The 18223-nt window shown below is 47.5% G+C and overlaps 2 protein-coding genes and 1 non-coding gene across 3 annotated transcripts; 1 reads left to right on the plus strand and 2 right to left on the minus strand.

The window, feature by feature from the left end:
• The first annotated feature begins 511 nt into the window (after window positions 1–511).
• Window positions 512–3639, plus strand: LST1 (leukocyte specific transcript 1). Its single transcript, XM_037519396.2, has 5 exons — window positions 512–631; window positions 1025–1119; window positions 1412–1434; window positions 2024–2186; window positions 3167–3639. Exons 1-4 carry the CDS (start codon window positions 621–623, stop codon window positions 2156–2158), a joined length of 264 nt encoding a protein of 87 aa, XP_037375293.1. The 5' UTR covers window positions 512–620; the 3' UTR covers window positions 2159–2186; window positions 3167–3639.
• NCR3 (natural cytotoxicity triggering receptor 3) lies at window positions 2559–7447 on the minus strand. Its single transcript, XM_054698128.1, is given in 7 exon segments — window positions 2559–2647; window positions 2918–3067; window positions 3245–3414; window positions 3416–3461; window positions 3464–3541; window positions 6147–6228; window positions 7412–7447. Coding segments are annotated over 7 exon segments (651 nt in total).
• Window positions 7448–9888: 2441 nt separating this feature from the next.
• Window positions 9889–9994, minus strand: LOC119253576 (U6 spliceosomal RNA). The gene has a single exon (XR_005127114.1). It is a non-coding gene; the product is annotated as a U6 spliceosomal RNA (small nuclear RNA).
• Window positions 9995–18223: the final 8229 nt, after the last annotated feature.

Below are 18223 nucleotides of genomic sequence, written 5' to 3' on the forward strand. Positions count from 1 at the left end.
GTCTTAACCCCTTGCACTACCAGGAAGGCCCCCCAGCAGTATTTGTGGACAGCAGCTCTCCACAAGCAGTTACCCAGGCTCTCACTCTTTCAACTAGTTCTGGGGCTGAGGGAGTCCAGGTAGCCATGGACAGCACCCTCCCTATTTTCCACCTGTTCCCGCACTCTCCAGACCTTGGCTGCTCTTCCTCCTCCATCAGCCCCTTCACCACAACCTAGAAAGACCTACTGCTGGAAAGGCCCCTATGAACCTGGTCAGCCTAGGGCAGAGGGAAGGGGAGTGTGCTAAGAATGGACAGAGGTGACCTGGATTCCCAGCACTGCCACTTCTGACCTAGATGTCTTTGTTGTTCTGGGTTCCAGTCTCGGCTAGGAGATGAGGTAACCTTCGGTTGGTGCGGGAACTTGTAGCAATGCATGGAAAGTGTCCAGCTGAGGATTGGCACATAGGTGATGCTCCCCAGCCTGGAACCAATTGTAACGGGGGCCCCATACTTTATAGATGAGGAACTTGGGACACGTGACGGTCCCAGGCCGTTTAGCCTGGTAGAACAGAGGTGAGGCTTCCTGACCCGCAGGTCAGTCTTCTGTTCCTAACAGTCTTCTGGCAGTGTGTGAGACATGGAGAAGAGGTAACCTCCTGCACAGGGAGGGTTGTGGGTGCCCCAGGAGCAGTGGGTGGAAAAGTGGTGTGGGCTTTGTGGTATGGAAAGTGGTCCAGGCCTCTCAGCTGGTACAGGTGGGCAAGGCACGCCACAGGAGACCGAGAGGCGTCAGAGATGGTGCGGGAAACTCCTGAGGGGTGCGTGGTATGAGTGAGGTAGCCAATGAAGGTGGTGAGGTGGTGACCTCAACGCCTCACCTCAGGAGGTGAGGTCACATGGTCTGGGATAAAGACTTTCTGAAAATATGTCTTTTTGCTTCAAACTGTTGGAAAAGGGAGCCAAGATACGCATGCCACTCAGGAGCAGGGGGTACATGGAGAGGGAAGTGGGCCCTCTATGACTGACTGCTTTTCCCTACAGCCTGCTTTATAAGATCTTGGGACTGGGACTGGGAGGACTCCTGTTCTTGGTCACGGTCATTCTGTCCATCTCTCTGTGTCGGCTCCATCGGAGAGGTGAGCCCCACTTGAACCTCCCTCATTCACCACAGCAGTGCCCTGTGTTGCCCCCACCCATGCCCTCTCCCAGAAGTCCCCATCAATCCCATGCCCAGGGTGAGGAAGGTGGTAGAAGTCAGGTGGGAGAGGGGAGGGGAGAATGTCCACAGAGGCGGAGGTCGGGGCTCTGACCATGGGCACCACAGGGAATTCACCAGGTGAAAAGAAACGCTCTTGTGGGTGGGGAGCACTCCTTGGGGCTGGAGGAGCCCGTGAGGAGGACCATGCTAAGCTGCTGCTTTTCTTCCAGTGAGAAGGCTGGAGAGGAACTGGGTGAGTCTGGGAGAAGGGCAGGGGTGATGGGGTGACAAGAGGAGGTTGAGAGCTGAGATGGGGGAGCAAGAAAAGAGACAGAAAAGAGGACATGAGAGAGTCAGAGAAAATGAGAGGCAGAAGAGTCAAATAAGAGTGAGAAGAGAGGAAAGAATAGGTGTAGAGCTAGAAAGAGGAAATTAGAAACGGGAAAGAGGAGGAAGTGAGAGCGACAGAGCCGGAAGAATAAGAATGTCAGAGAATGACAGACACAGGGGAAAATGAGAGAGAAACCAAGAGAGAGGCCAAGAGAGAGAGAATAGAAAGGGGGGGGCGGGAGAAAGCGAGAGAGCCATACAAAGGAAGGACAGTGAGAGAAGAGAAAAGAACCTGGGCCAGGGGAGAGAAGGGAAGAGGAAGAGGAAGCGGAGCAGGAAGAGAAAGGAGGCAGGGGAGGGGAGGAAAGATGAGAGGGTAGTGAAGAAAGCCAAGCCGGGCAAAATGAGTTGGCAGTGAGGTAAGAGTATGGGCCGGGGCAAAAACTTCCTGGGTAGGATCAGAGGGAGGAGGCCTCCCCCGGTAACCTGGCCACTTCCTGTCCTGGCTCCAGGCCCAGCTCTCCTCGGAGCAGGAGCTCCACTACGCATCTCTGCAGAGGCTGCCCAGCAGTGAAAGGCAAGGCTCCAAGGAGGACGCAAGTGCCGCCGCCGACTATGCTTGCGTTGCCAATAACAAACCCACCTGACCACCCTGAATCGCCTCCCTCAGCCCAGGTCAGTGGTCAGCGTGTCCTGGGGTTCATCCAGTGAAAAGAGTTGTCTTGCCACCTTCTGTATCTCAGGCCTCTCGGCTCATCTCCAGCCCCACCAACATGGCCACCAACAAAACTGAAACCACTCGTCTTCCCACCCACTCTGGCTCAAGTTGTGATTTGTTAAGTGAAGAAGGGTGATTAGGGACCGGAGTTCCCCTGAAGGCCTGAAAAGGGCATTTTCATGTGTGGGCTTTGACAAGCAGGACTGGTCAGGTCTTCTGTAGCCCACCTCTCAGGAGAAGCAGTGTGAGCCTTCTGAGCCTAGAAGGGTGGGTGGGTGGGTGGAGGCCCATGAGGTTCGAGGGTCATAAAATGGGGTCCAGGCACCACTTTAGGAAGTGCCCTCCCTGGGCCTTGCCAGGTCAGAACTGATACGGAGAGTTGCGTTGGGAGAACCCAGGGAGAAGCACATCGGGGCATCTGGAAATTAGAGAAGGAAACACACAGATTCATAAAAAAGTCTGAGTGGTGGGGAACAGAGGGTTTTATCGGGGAATCTTGAAAAGAATGGGCTCACTGGGGCTGAGAATGGCTTACCAGAAGCCACCCAAGGTATACCCATGACAGCGGCCTGTTGGACAAACAAGAGTCCTTCTTCTCTTCCGGATCCCTGTCCCCCTCCTCCAGCTCCCTATTCCCACCTTTCACATCCATGCCCCTCCCCGGCCTTGCCCTGCCTCCATTACTCACCTTTGCCCTGGTAATAAATGGCGCTGCCCAAGGCCACAGAGAGAAAGCGGAAGGCACAGAAGGTCTCCCACAGGAGGAGGACTGTGCTGGCTGCTAGCCTAGGGGTCCTGCAGTGGAGAGGAAGGAGTTGGTAAAGGGCCGGGGGAGATGCTCACCAAGCACAAGGAGGAACGGAGGGGAGCAGGTCACAGGGAGGGGCGCTTTACTTCTAGGGAAGTCTCCAGGAGCCTTGCCTTTCTCCACCACCAGCTGTCCCAGTTCCTGTTTTGAAAACCAGATCCAGATCCAGTACCTCTGCCCTGCACGATACACTCCAGCTTCACTGACTCTGGGTCCCAGATGTGTGGCTCAGCCTGTGGTCATGCAGGAAGCGGCAAGAGGCCAGAGGAGCCAAGCGGCCCCGGAACTCTGATGTCCCATTCTGTACCTCCTTCCCTGGGACCACCTTGTCCTGCTACCACGTGACAGAACCACAGCCACCTTGGCTGGCACTGAAGGCAGGGCCGGAAGGAAGTGGCACCCTCCTGGGTACGAACCTCAGGGGCTGGGACACCCAGAAAACACAGGACCCTGGAAGCAGAGAGAAGTCCCAGAGAAACACCCCCAAAGAGAAAGGCAAGGGAGCTTGCAGGAGAATATCCCAGTTGTCCCTCCACCCTCACAGGACCCAGAGGAACAAGCACTTTGGATCCTTCATTAAACCTCATTAAACCCCTTTTCTTACCAACCTAATTTCTTTCTTTCTTTCTTTCTTTCTTTTTGCATGGAACTGGGGAGTATAGGCCAGAGGTGTGGGGCATGAGAGGATGCACCAGAGACAGAGTGGGGAGCGGAATAGGCAGATCTACTGAAATACACTGCTGAGGGGAGCAGCGGGAAGGACAGGAGAGGTCCGCTGCACCATGAGGGTAGCTCCCTGGTTGGGGAATTCAAGCCATAGTGGTGATAGTGCTGAGACTGAACCCCTAGGCCACCAAGGAGGACCCCAACCTAATTTCTTAACATTTTTTATTAAACAGTTTTTCAAATTCTTTCCTATACCATCCCTTAACCCTGCTGTGATTCTGTAGCTGCTGTGCTCAAGCTCTAGTATTCCATCTTGCTGAAGTTTAACCCACCAATGAAATTGAAGCTTACTCATGAATGTGGCTGCCAAAGTAACTGATTATTTTTTTAAAGATTTATTTATTTAAACATATATGAGCTGAGGTACAGGCCAGAGGTATGGGGGGGAGGGTGAGAGGATCCACCAGAGACAGAGTGGGGAACAGAACAGGCAGATTGACTGAAATACACTGCTGAGGGGAGCAGCAGGCAAGACAGGAGAGGTCTGCCGCACCATGTGGGTAGCTCCCTGGCTGGTCGGGGATCAAATTCATGCTGCAGAGCCTGTGGATTGCTTCATAGTGCAGTGCTTAACCCCTTGTGCCACCAGGGAGGTCTAGTAACTGATGTTATTAATCACAATATTCCATATATTTTTTAAACTTTTTTTAAAGATTTATTTTTATTTTTTATTATTTATTTATTTGTTTGCTTGTTTGTTTATTTATTTATTTATTTATTATTTGTACAAGCACTGGGTACAGTCAGAAGCGCGGGAGGGTGAGAGAATTCACCAGAGCCAGAGCGGGGAGCGGAGCAGGCAGAAGGACCGAAGTACACTGCTGAGAGGAGCAGCGGGCGGCAGGAGAGGTCTGCGCGCCATGTGGGACACTCCTCCGGTGGCCGGGGAGCAGCCGGGGATCGAACTGGCGCTTCAGAGGCTGCGGGCAGCTTCACAACCCAGCTCTCAACCGCTGCACCACCAGGGAGGCCCTGTTCCATATATTATTTTAGAACTAATGGCATTCTGTAGTATAAGTATACCCTTGTCATTTTGGTGGGTTTTTTTTTTTAAGATTTATTTTTTATTTATACAAGAACTGGGGTACAGGCCAGATGCGCAGGAGGGTGAGAAGATTCACCAAACACAGAGCAGGGAACAGAACAGGCAGACTGACGAAATACACTGCTGAGGGGAGCAGTGGGCACGACAGGAGAGGTCTGCCGCGCCATGTGGGACCCTCACCAGCAGGCCTGCTGGGATCGAACCAGCACTGCAGAGGCTGCAGACAGTTTCACAGCACTGCGCTCAACCACCTGCGCCACCAGGGGAGGCCCGATTTTAGTTTTTTGTTAGTGTATTAATAATTATAATTCAAATGAAGACAGGGCTGTCATTGATTTAACTTATCCAAATTGATAAATTAAGCCAATTGTCAAAGCCTCTAATTCAGTTCCACAGTTATTGACATTTACAGGTCACTCTTCTATTTCAGTGGTTCTCAAATTTGAATACATCAAATAGGAATCACCTGCAAGTGTTGGTTAAAACAGATTCCTGGGGGCCTCCCCGGTGGCGCAGCAGTTGAGCGCTGGGTTGCGAAGCTGCCCGCAGCCTCTGCAGCGCTGGTTCCATCCCCGGCCACCGGGCGTGGGTCCCACATGGCAAGCAGACCTCTCCTGCCACCTGCAGCTCCTCTCAGCAGTGTACTTCGGTCCTTCTGCCTGTTCTGCTCCCTGCTCTGGCTCTGGTGAATTCTCTCACCCTCCCGCGCTTCTGACTGTACCCAGTGCTTGTATAAATAAAATCTTTTAAAAAAAAAAAAAAAAGAGAGATTCCTGGGCCTCACCCCCAGTGGTTTTGTTTTTTTTTTATTCAGTGGATTGGAGTGGGGCCTGAGAATGTATACCCTGGTAATGCTAAAACTGATATTAAATCTTCTGGTCTGGAGTCCACATGGTATTTAGTTAATGAACATGTCTGAGAGTTAAGGCATTTCATTTAATTAAAATCAGTTTCTCAAAAAAACTTATCTGAGTTTTAATTAGTTCTCCCATGCTCCTAATTATATTTAGACTCGAGATAATAAGCTTTTTTAAATAGGCTTATTAAACTCATCAAATTAAAACTGACCCCTTAAAAATAATTGACACCTCCCTTCAAGCCTTTCCTTACTTCAAGTCATTTTCACTGGTTCCTTCAATTTTATCTTACTTGGAAGGTAGCAGAAGAATTCTTTTCTGGAAGCTGAAGAGTGACCTTCCCAGTAGAGCAGACAACACCAAGGCACACAGAGAACTGTGAACTGGGGGAGTCCACTCGGTGTCAGTTTTATGGGGGGTTCTGCCCGCTCCCACTCTCCTGTCCTTGACACTCACCCAGGGCTCAATGTTCAGTCCCCACCACGCTGGTTCCCTGGGACATTCATGGGATGTCCCTCCTCCCAGCTCACACCCTTCAGGGCCCTGGGAGAAAGCCGTGTCACCTGGAACAGAGGGTGATGAAGACGAGCAACAGCATCCTGGTCATGTGGGAGGGTGTCACAGTGGGAGACTGGGCCTGAGCAGCAAGCTCTGGGTGGAAGAAGAACAACCCACACTTGTGGGCAGGCCTCAGGTCACCAGATGGGGGTGGGGAGCTTCCCATGACACAGGACACACTCATCATTTGTCAAGCACCTCAAGTGCCAGGGACCTCGGGCATCAAATTATGAGCCCTGAGGAGAAAGGATGCTGCAGAGGGCAAGGTGTGGATTGCTAGGAGATGGGGGCAGTGGCTGCACAGGTTGTCTGTGTCTAAAGGCAAGGATGGAGCTTAGATGGCTGGTAACCAAGGGAGAGGGTGACAGGATCAGACCAGGATGTGGTTCTGAAGTTCAAGAAGATCAGCTCTACCCAGAATAAACCACGAGGAGCCCTGGTGGGCCCAGAGCTGACCTACTTCCCCGGCCCTGCGCCCTCCCGTTGACTGACAGTGCCCAGCCCTACCCCTTCCACGTTTCCTTCCCTTCAGTGCAGCCCTCCTTTTTTTTTTTTCCCATCAACTTTTTATTTTTTACATCGTTCTTCAATTTTGTACAATGTATGCTTTCTCATCTCTGGTTATAGTCCCCGTGCAATTCCCACCCCCCATTCACCCACGTACCCTCACCATAGTCCCTTGTGCTCTTCCCACCCTTGCTTTGATCCTACTCCCTTCTCCCCCTGCAGAATGTCTCTGGTTTACAGTTGCCTGTTGATTTTCATTTTCATTTTCCTATAATTATTTCCCCCACCCCATCCCTTATTTGGATCCTCTACTTTGCTCCTATAAGTGAAACCATCCAGTATTTTTCTTTTTCTTTCCCAGTCCAGCCCTCCTTAAGGGCAACTATAAAATTCTATAAATGAGAGAACTGGGAGAAGTGAGCAGACTGCTGGGGTGGCCAGGGCTGTGGGGCGACCCACTGACTGGGGTGGTAGCACAGTGAGGACAGTTGATGGCGAAGTTTGAACTCATTCATATTATATCTCCATGAAAAAAATACACTGCTGAAAGAGGTCTGTTTCCATGGGACATTCTGCACTCACTTCTCACCCACTAGTAAATCCACTTGTTTATTATGTCATTCACTATTTAACAATTACAGAAAAACCACAGGGTACCCATTCCATGACATGTATCTTTACCGGCACAAAGGAAAGGCGCTGCGTGGCATCACGCATAGCACCAATGTTAAGGGGGATCAGAACCCCACTCTACATGTATCACACGCCCACAGGACACAACAGAGCACAAAAAAGGAGTAGTGGAACATGCTGGGCGAAATGTGCAGCCCGCCTCACACTCTTTCTGGCCCCTTTTATATTAACCCTTACTTTTTCCTTTGTGTTGTGTTTCCTGCTCTTGCTCAATACTGGATTGTGCAGGTCTCAGCCTTCGCAGCAAGGGTTTGAACTTTTGTTTTGGAGAAGCGGTTAAGAATACCTGCTTGGAAACAGGTTGGTTTCAAGTGGTAACTCCCCCACAAACTAGTTATATAATCTTGAACCAACTATCTAGCCTCTCTGAACCACGTAGACAACCACACTTGCCACACAACCTTGGAAAGACTGATTCAGCTGTTCACCGCCACCTCGCTGGAGGCTGTGGATGGAGGCCCCGTGGCAGGACGAGTGCTGCCCCCTGGCGGCAATAGCGCGTAAGGAGGGGTTAATTCCAGCATGTGCCTTGTTCTCTCTTTTTTTTTTTTTGCATCTTTGTTCATTTTTAAACAATATTTGCTCTCCTCCCCTCAGGTGTAGTCCCCATAGAATTTCCTTCACCAGTGCACCGTGAACCATCATCTCAGTCCCCTGTGCCCCTCTCTCTATCCCTCTGATCACTCTCCCTCCTCCTCCCCTGCAGGATGTCTCTGGTTTATAATTGTCTGTTTTTGCTTTGTTGTGTTTTGTACTGTTATTATTTTTTTACACTGATGTCTTAGTTGGTTCCCCAAGATGCCTGCCTGTAGTGGCAGGAATGCACACAGCTGGTTCATCTATGATCCGAGCAGACTAGACCAGTAAAGGAGAGTTCTGGAGACTTTGGTGGCTTTCTCAGGCTTTTATTGAGCTTTTTTTTTTACATGGTAGTGCAGCAACCACGCGTACACAGCAGGCAGGGGTGCAGGGGGTGGGGGTGGGGGTTTGGGGGTGGGGAGCAGTGTGCTGCAGGAGGCTGGAAGGCCTCCAAGCCCCCAGCAAGTCTTCACTCTGGGCTCTCTGGTGTTCTTTCTCTTCTTCTCTCTCCTTCTCTCTCCCTCTCTTGGTGAATATATCAATACTGCAGCCATGGCCCACAGAAGTAAACAATACAACTAAATATAATAAAATGCAGGTGCCTGCCATCAGGCATGCAATGCTAATGGCAGGAGGGTAGAAAAGTCTGAAAATCATTTACCGTACACTGCTGTAAGTGAAACCATCCAATATTTTTCTTTTTCTTTCTGGCTTATTTCACTGAGCATAATGCCTTCTAGCTCCATCTACATTGCTGAGAATGGCATGAGTTTATCTTTTTTGATTGCTGAGTAATATTCCACTGTGTATATGTACCACATCTTCTTGATCCAGTCATCTATTTTTGGAGATTTGGATTGTTTCCAGGTGTAGGGTGAATGATTTTCAGGCTTTTCTGTACTCCCCTCCCCCCATTAGGATTGCATGCCTGATGGCAGGCACCTGCATTTGTTTCATTGTTTTAAGTTGTGTGTTTACTTCTGTGGGCTATGGCTGCAGTATTGATTTAATCGCCAAGAGGAGAGAGAACAGCAGGGAGAAAAGGAGAGAGAATGCCAGAGAGCTGGGTGAAGATTCCCCAGGGGCTGAGAGGCCTACCAGCCTCCTGCCCCCCACCCACACACCCCTGCCTGCTGTGTACCTGGTTGCTGCACTACATGTAAAAGCTCAGTAAAAGCCTGAGAAAGCCACGGAGGGCTCCTGGACTTTCCTTTACCGATCTGCTCCAATCATAGATATCCTTCTCTGTCCCTTCCTGCTGCTATACCAGGTTTTACTTATTGTAAATAGTGCTGCAATAAACACAGGGGTACAGGTGTTCTTTTGAATCAATGTTTTTGTGTCCTTTGGGTAGATCCCTCAGAGTGGAATTGCTGGGTCATATGGTGGCTCCATTTTTAGTAGACTGAGGAACCTCCACACAGCTTTCCGTAGTGGTTGGACCAGTTTGCACTCCCACCAGCAATGTAGGAGAGTTCCTTTTTCACCACATCCTCGCCAAATTTGTTGCTGCTCATTTTTTTAATATGTGCCATTCTTACTGATATAAGATGGTATCTCAGTGTGGTTTTGATTTGCATTTCCCTGATTATAAAGGATGTTGAACATTTTTTCATATTCCTGTTGGCCATTTGCATTTCCTCTTTGGAGAAATGTCTTTTAAGTTCTTCTGCCCATTTCTTGACTGGATTGTTTACTTTGTTTTTGTTGAGTCCTGTGAGTTCTTTGTATATCTTCATGATCAGTCCCTTATCAGTTGTATGGAGTGTAAAGATTTTTTCCCAGCCAGTGGGGTGTCTCTTTGCTTTGTTTAATGTCTCTTTTGCTGTATAGGGCATTTCAGTTTGATGTAATCCTAGGTGTTTATCTTTTCCTTGACTTTCTTTAAAAATATGGAATGCTTCATGAATTTGCTGTCATCCTTTCATAGGGGCCATGCTAATCTTCTCTGTATCTTTCCAATTTTAGTATATGTGCTGCCGAAGCGAGCACAGCACTGTCCTGTCCTTTATCTTGCCTCATCCAATCAGCACCCCACTCCCACCCCAGAGAGTTAATGTGGGGAAAACTGTCTCATACTCACAAGAAGTCCCATGGTTTGGGGAGGTGGGGGTTGGCATGGGCTACTCCACACTTCACAATGCGCACTCAATCACGTAATAATGCTCCTGGTCCCAAGGCAATGCAGTTTAGAGGTTCAGTCAGCCTGAAAGTGGAGTCCTGGTTCCACTGCTCACACATCTGTAAAATGGGAGTTTTATCTGTCAATGTGGCTCCACTGGATTGGAGGCTCAGTGCCTGTCAACCCCCAGCTCCTTCCCAGACCTGGGTGCCGATGACCAATTTTATAACCGCACCTGAACTCAAGGTGTCTTGCTCACACCATCTTTTTTCTATACTCTAAGATTTCCAGTATCCAAAAATGTGACTTCTGAAGACAGTATCAGGATTTGGTTTTTAAGTCCATCTAGAATAACTGGTATGAATTTCTTTAAAAAAAATCCAAGACCCTATAGAGAACTTTAACCCTCAGAACCAGGACTGCTGTGCTAACCAGTTCAGTGGACACAAGGATGGAATTTTTTTTCCTTAAAGATTCATTTATTTATGCATACAAGAACTGGAGTGTAGGCCAGAGGTGCAGGGTGTGACAGGATCCACTAGAGACAGAACGGGGAGCAGAACAAGCAGATCTACTGAAATACACTGCTGAGGGGAGTAGGAGGCGAGACAGGAGAGGTCTGTTGGGCCATGTGGGTTAGCTCCCTGCCCAGAGATGGCCAGCAGTGGCTGGCTATAGCTTTATAGTGCTGAGATTTTAACCCCTGCGTCACCAGGGAGACCAATTTTTCAAAAGAAACTTTGACCAGGGGGCCTCCCTGGTGGCTTAGGGGTTAGGTCTCAACACTATCACCTGGCAGTTTCCCAGACAGGGAGCTGACCCACATATGGCACAGGAAACCTCTCGTATCTCGCCTCCTGCTACCCTTAGCAGCATATATCAGTAAAATCTGCCTGTTCTGCTCCCCACTCTGTCTCTGCTGAATCCTCTCATCCCCCGCACCTCTGGCCTACACCCTAGTTCTTCTACTCAAAAAGAAAGAAAGAAAAAAAAAAAGAAACTTTGACTAGAGACTCAAGAAGAAATGCAATGAATAGAAAAGTTGTAAAGTGCATATATTCACAATATGGTCTGACTTCTTTAACATCCTGAAAGGAGGTCAGGGCCTAAGAACTCCCACTCAGAGCTCCGAGCAGGAAAAGAGGTGAAAACCCAGGAGGACACTGGAATCCCAGCACAGATGATCCATTTCCTCTAAGTGTTGGCAGGTGAGATGTGGGTGACTCCTCCAGCCAAATCCTTATAAATGCTTTTCAACTAATTAATGGTTGCCAGGTTATACTTTCAGTCTCTGACCACAACTTCTCTGAGGTTTATAGCACTGGCTCCTGTCACCTTTGTTCTCTCCTTCCTGCCATTGTCCAATCTCCTGCACATTCATCAAGAGTGCACCTAACTCTCCAGCTTCCCCTCCACTTATTCCCACCTCTCTCATCTTCCTGAAAGTCTTAATGTAAATGACACTTTTAAACACTGAGGTATAATTATATACAATAACACATACCCATCTTAAGTGTTCACTTTTTTAAAAAGATTTATTTATTTGTTTGTTTGTTTGTTTGCTTGTTTGTTTATACAAGCACTGGGTGCAGTCAGAAGCGCAGGAGGGTGAGAGGATTCACCACAGACAGAGTGGGGAACAGAACAGGCAGACTGACGAAACACACTTCTGAGGGGAGTTCCGTCCTCTTTCACAAGAACCTAAAAGCAGTCAGTCCTTCCACGAAGGCCTTCACATCACCCTCCTGTTGGGTTGTTCCTCTCACTTTCATTCAACAGTTTTGAGCACCTACCATGGACTTACCTGGGCAATCCTGTCATAGCCACAGTTCTAACCGCTTGTTCTGTTGAGTTCCCAATATCTACAGTTCCACATCAGGGCTCTTTCTTGAGTTAAGTCCAGAATATCTAACTGCAACCTAACATCACCTCCAGAATATTCCATGTCCACCCAAAAACAGCCAGCCTCCTACAGTCCCTATTTATTGAATGGAAACACAATCCACTAGTCCCTTAAGGCAAAAACCTGGAATTTATCCCATTGTGCCTTTTCTCTCAATTCCCCCATCTCAATAAGCTCCACGTCCTGTCCATTCTGCCTCTGAAATATCTCAGTTATCATTCCCTATCTCTTAATTAACACTGCTTATTAGACCCTAGTCATCTCGGGATGAAACTAGTACAATTACTTTTCTAATGGATAGTGTGGTTTCTCCTCAATATCTACACTGTGCACCTCCCTTGCTGAGCATCAAGGCTCATCCATCTAGTCTACATTTTATTGAGTGCCTTCCACATGCCAGACATCTTATCTCTGACTTTCTTTATCTCTTTCCCTTACCCTTCTCCTTATCTTTTCTTCTCCCACATCTCTGTCCACAACTCCAGCTCACCTTTTTTATTCATATCACTTGTTTCTTCCCTATCTTTCTAGTCACACCCACATCTCACATTCCATCTCTTTTTCTCTGCCTGTCTGTCTGTCTCTCTCACACACACACAATCTGCTTATCCTCTAATTTATTCATTCAACAAACATATAGTAAGGACTTTCCATGTAAAGGACCATATTTCTTTCTTCTCTGATCTCCACATCACTTTCTACTTTCCCATCTTCCTCCACATTTTCCCTTCCTCTACCCTATCCCTTACCCTCTCACTCCCCCACTTCCCTCTGAGTAGGGGAAAGAGCCAAAGCTAGGGAGGCACTCACCTCATACCTCTGAGGCCCATTCACCCTTTCTCTGAGAAACCATCAGGCTGGTTGGAGTCATGCCCGTGTGCCCTTTGAAGATACGTGCAAGGATTTTTTTTTAATTAATCTATAATATTAGAGGAAGACATATCTCTCAGAAACTGATAAATCAAATAGTTGGATAATAGCTAAAAACATAAAAAAGTGAAACTACACAATTAAAGAACTTGATATATTGGGACATATAGAATATTAGAATAAGGACCTCCCTGGTGGTACAGGTACAGCCCGCTGTGCAGACACAGCACTATCAAGCTATTGCCAGCACAAGTTTGATCCCTGGCCAGGGAGCTAACCCACATGGTGCAGCAGACCTCTCCTGACTCACCTACTGCTCCCCTCAGCAGTGTATTTCAGTCAATCTGCCTGTTCTGCTCCCCAGTCTATCTCTGGTGAATCCTCTCACCATCCCCCCTCAACCTCCTGCACTTCTGGCCTACACACACAAGCTCTTGTATGCATAAATAAATAAAATTAATCTTTTTTTTTTAAGATTTATTTATTTATACAAGAACTGGGGTACAGGCCAGAGGTGCGGGAGGGTGAGAGGATTTACCAGAGACAGAGCGGGAAACAGAACAGGCAGACTGACAAACTACACTGCTGAGGGGAGCAGCAGGCGAGACAGGAGAGGTCTGCTGTGCCATGTGGGTTTCTTCCCAGCCAGTTGGCTGGGATTGAACCCGCGCTGCAGAGGCTGCGGACAGCTTCACAGTGTGGCGCTCATCTGCCTGCAACACCAGGGAGGCCCAATAAAATAAATCTTTTAAAAAAAGAATAATTAGAAAAATGTACATTCTTTTCAGGTACACAAAGATATCTAGAAATAAAAAAAAATCATATAGAACAAAATTGCTAACCAAAATCCACACAATTTAAGAGTAATAACAAAGTATATTTATTATATGTTTGGAAAACAAGAAAAGTTTCTCCTGAAGTACAAGAAGAGTATTTCATGAGATTAATGTAAACCTGGATACCAAAGTCAGGCGAGCACAATTTGAGAAAGGAAAATTGTGAAACAATTTCACGCATGAACATAGAAAAAAAAAAAACAATAAAAATGTTAGCAAACCTAATCAGAATTGACTAAATACTATAAAACAACACAATCAGTCTTATCCTAGGGAAGTAATTCACTATTCCCTCAATTCTGGATTCCTATTCATAGAACTCATTGTGTTAAGAGATTAATGAGTGGCCTCCCTGGTGGTGCAAGGGGCTAAGACGCAACCTATGAAGCTGTCGGCAGCCACTGCAGCAGGAGTTTGATCTCCTGCCAGGGAGCTACCCACATGGCACAGCAGACCTCTCCTGTCTCACCTGCTGCTCCCCTCAGCCGTGTATTTCAGTCATTCCTCCTGTTCTGTTCCCCACTCTGTCTCTGGTGAATCCTCTCACCCCCCATGCCTCTGGCCTGTACCCCAGTTCTTGTATGCATAAATAAATCTTTAAAAGAAAATAATAAATTTTAAAAAAGAGATTAATGAGGAAAATCCATATGACCATCTCAGTCAATACATAATAATAAAAGCATTTCACAAATAAACAACCACTCAGGTTAAAAATAGGGAAAAAACATTTTACCACAGTTATAACAGGGTGGTCCCCAGGAAAAGGGGAGGTCCCCTGCCCCACCCAAGGGAGGGTGGAGCTCTGCAGGGAGAAGCAGCAGGAGGAAACTGGAGAAGGAAGGAAGGAAACAGGATAGAGAGTCAGAGGAGACCTGGAGAAGGCACAAGGAGCAAAGAGACACATGAAGAAGCTGCACTTGCTTCTTGGTCCTGGACTGGTTAAAACAGACGTGGGTGAGAGGCTTGTGGGGAGGTTAACAATGGCAGCTTTTGTCTTGATTTTGGGTTTGTTGTTGTTGTTGTTGTTTTGTTTTTAAAGATTTATTTATGCATTCAGGAATTGGGGTACAGGCCAGAGGTGTGGGGGGTGAGAGGATTCACCAGAGACAGTGGGGAACAGAACAGGCAGATCAATTGAAATACACTGCGGAGGGGAGCAGTGGGCCCAACAGAAGAGGTCTGCTGCTCCATGTAGGCAGGCTGTAGAGGTTACAGATAGCTTTATAGTGCTGACACTTAACCCCTTGTACCACCAGGGAGGCCCTGGTTGGGTTTATTTATAAGGACTGTTGTTTATTTGTAATGACCGATAGGTTTCCGCATCCCCACCTCCAGTCTGTGCCTTCTGTGCCTATAGATTTTCTGTAGCAGACATAGAATTCTATAGCAGTCCACTCCTAAGGATTCCCCATCACAGGCGCTTTCTGAGATCTGCCACCTCTGGGTCCCTTTGACACTTTTTCTATACCAGTACAGGTAATCCCTGCTTTTTGTCAGTTCCCTGTAAACCACTTCACTTTTATAAAAGAACTGATTTTTATGTTTTCCACTAGCTGAAAGGAACTGGAAAGGATTTTCACTTTTAAGACAATAGGCAAAATGTGAAAATAGTGTTTGTTTTACAGAAGCGATCCTAGAGACTTCATGTACCGCATGCAGTAAGAGTGACCCCTGTCATGTGTATCTTATCATTCCTGCTTTTATTATATGTTAGTGCTATGTTGGGTTTTATGTGGGATTTTTTTTTTTGTTTTTAATGAGAGAAACTAAAATGTTACAATTTATTCCATCTTCATGATTACAGACATTATAGAGCGGAGCAACACGCCTCCCTCCCTCACTTAACCAGATTCAGCATTTTGGCATTTTTAGGACGCACAGGTTGACTTCATTCATTGACTTGGGTTGAAAGCTGGCAATAACTAATCTTTACAATTTAGGAGCTTCCTCTGTAACTACTGCAAGGTTCTAAATTCATAAACCACACCGTGAGCTCTGAAATGGTGCTCACTACAACATTCTTAAAACTCATGTGTTAATCTGGGCTCTGACATTTTAAAGCAGGGAATTGTCTATTAAGAAGTGCCTTCCTCTTGGCTAGCCCAGTCCACTAGCAATCTTAACCATTAAGTGACTATATAAGGGCCTCCCCGGTGGCGCAGCGGTTGAGCGTTGGGTTGCGAAGCTGCCCGCAGCCTCTGCAGTGCCGGTTCAATCCCCGGCTGCTCCCCGGCTGCTCCCCGGCTGCTCCCCCGGCTGCTCCCCGGCTGCTCCCCCGGCTGCTCCCCGGCTGCTCCCCGGCTGCTCCCCGGCCACCAGAGGAGGGTCCCACATGGCGCACAGACCTCTTCTGCCGCCCGCTGCTCCCCTCAGCAGTGCACTTCGGTCCTTCTGCCTGCTCTGCTCCCCACTCTGGCTCTGGTGAATTCTCTCACCCTCCTGCGCTTCTGACTGTACCCAGTGCTTGTATAAATAATAAAATAAATCTTTTTAAAAAAAAGTGACTATATAAAAATAAAACTGTGCTCCCAAGCACTGATTGAAACTGTTGTGCTGGGTCCCTTTTCAGATCATTAGCTCCCCACTAGAGAGAAGAGATGTCCGAGCCAAATGTTTCCACAATCACCGTCCCCAGCACTGTGCCCCTAATGTCCTTTGCTAGGTAACTCATGAGTTCAGGAGACTGGCAAGTTTGTCAACTATTTACACACAAGGTATATTCAAAGCTGATTTGAGACCAAGTTCTGCAACTTTAATCCCAAGAAATTAAGATTTGGCATGTTGAGTTCTTGCAAGATGCCAGAACAAGTGGCAGTCATCAATCATCTCAAAGCAATGAGTGACAGTTCATTATCTTTCATAAGTGAGAGGAAAACATCAAAGAGAAAACAAATATCCTCCCTCCTAAACTCCTCATCACTTTGATGGCTACCTTCACAATCTTAATTGACAAAATCCAGAGTTCCTCAATTTCCTGATTTGAGGAGTCCATTTTCAAGGTGACTGTCAAGGTCAAAAAGAGCGCTCAGGTTTTTCTTTGTCATGGCCTATGAACTCCAGTCCTTTGGTGGGAATCTCCATTACTGCTTTTTGAACATGTTACAGGGCAAGATGAGGGGCACCCCAGGACCCCCAAACCTGCCTGCTCTAAATAGGTTCTGCCATTCACTGCATTAAGACAAAGCTTACTCTAGTGTGTAAGACCTTTAATGGAAAGGAACTTCATTTTATATTTTTAAAGATTTATTTTATTTATTTATGCATATAAGCACTGAGGTGTAGGACAGAGGTGGGGGGGTGGGTAAGAGGATTCACCAGAGACAGAGTGGGGAGCAAAATAGGCAGTTCTACTGAAATACACTGCTGAGGGGAGCAGTGGGTGAGACAGGAGAGGTCTGCTGCCCCATGTGGGTTAGCTCCCTGGCCAGAATCAAACTCATGGTGCAGTGGACTGGCAATAGCTTGATAGCACTGACTCCTTAACCCCTTCACCACCAGGGAGGCCCTGGAAAGGAACTTTAATACAACGTGTAATAAAGACAAGAAGAGAATGGAAAGAATAGATAAAATAGTTTCCAAATCAAGTGCCTGAAGTTACTCATCCCCTCATGGGTAAATGCCCAACCAAACAGGGTTGGCCTGAAGCAGGACCACTGAAGCCCAAAAGCCTGCCACAAGTCTAAGTCACCTTCTGGTGGGGACCCACAGGAAAGGGACAGTAAGGACTGGACAAGTCCAGAGGGAAAGGAACAAAATCAAGATAAAGGCTGCCAGTGTTAACCTCCCCAGGAGTCTCTCACCCATGTCTATTTCAAGTGTCTCCTTCCATGTTCCCCAAGCCCCTGGTTCAAGTCCAAGGCCTGGAAGCAAGTGTAGCTTCTTTGCATGTCTCTTGGCTCCATGTGCCTCCTGCAGGTCTTCTTGCTCTCCATTCTTCTTCCTTCCTTTTTCCAGTTTTCCCTCCAGCTTCTCCTCCTCTCTGCTCAGGAACTGTTACAGGGCAACTCCATATGAAATGGGTTGGCCTGACTGTGGGTCCTCACCTGCACACTTAAAAGGGATTTACAATGAGACTCAACTGCAGGCACACACACAAAAAGGTTAGTAAAGGGTTTATTTACAAAAAGGGGGAAATGAACAAAGGAATAACCCAGGAAGAAAGAGAAAGAAATTGGTAAATGAGTCCTACCAGTTCTGCTGAGCTGGAACCCCAATATCATGTTGAAAACCAGTGAAAAACCAAGGTCCCCCAAGGCCCACATGTCTGGTTATATACCAAGCCTGGATGCTTACCTTCACCCTTAGTTCCCAGCAACCCTCCTTTTGGTGGTGATGACATTATGGGATTTATAGTCCTTGGTGTCCTGGCTCTCTTTGGTCTGTGGTGAGGGTGGAGTCGATAAAACCTGTGTTCGTGCAGTTGTTCAGGACAACCTTTTCTCCAACAGAACCTGGAACTTCCCCTTTCCCCAGGGACCACGTTGTTATAA

Source organism: Talpa occidentalis, unplaced genomic scaffold (assembly GCF_014898055.3).
Source record: "Talpa occidentalis isolate TD23 unplaced genomic scaffold, MPIMG_talOcc4v2.1 talOcc4.2, whole genome shotgun sequence".
NCBI classification, from domain to species: Eukaryota; Metazoa; Chordata; class Mammalia; order Eulipotyphla; family Talpidae; genus Talpa; species Talpa occidentalis.

What these genes read in the sequence shown, in the direction of transcription:
- LST1 (XM_037519396.2), top strand. An exon ending in GTGTCGGCTCCATCGGAGAG is followed by an intron (nt 1,120 to 1,411) that starts GTGAGCCCCACT and finishes CTTTTCTTCCAG; the next exon opens with TGAGAAGGCTGGAGAGGAAC. An exon ending in GAAGGCTGGAGAGGAACTGG is followed by an intron (nt 1,435 to 2,023) that starts GTGAGTCTGGGA and finishes TCCTGGCTCCAG; the next exon opens with GCCCAGCTCTCCTCGGAGCA.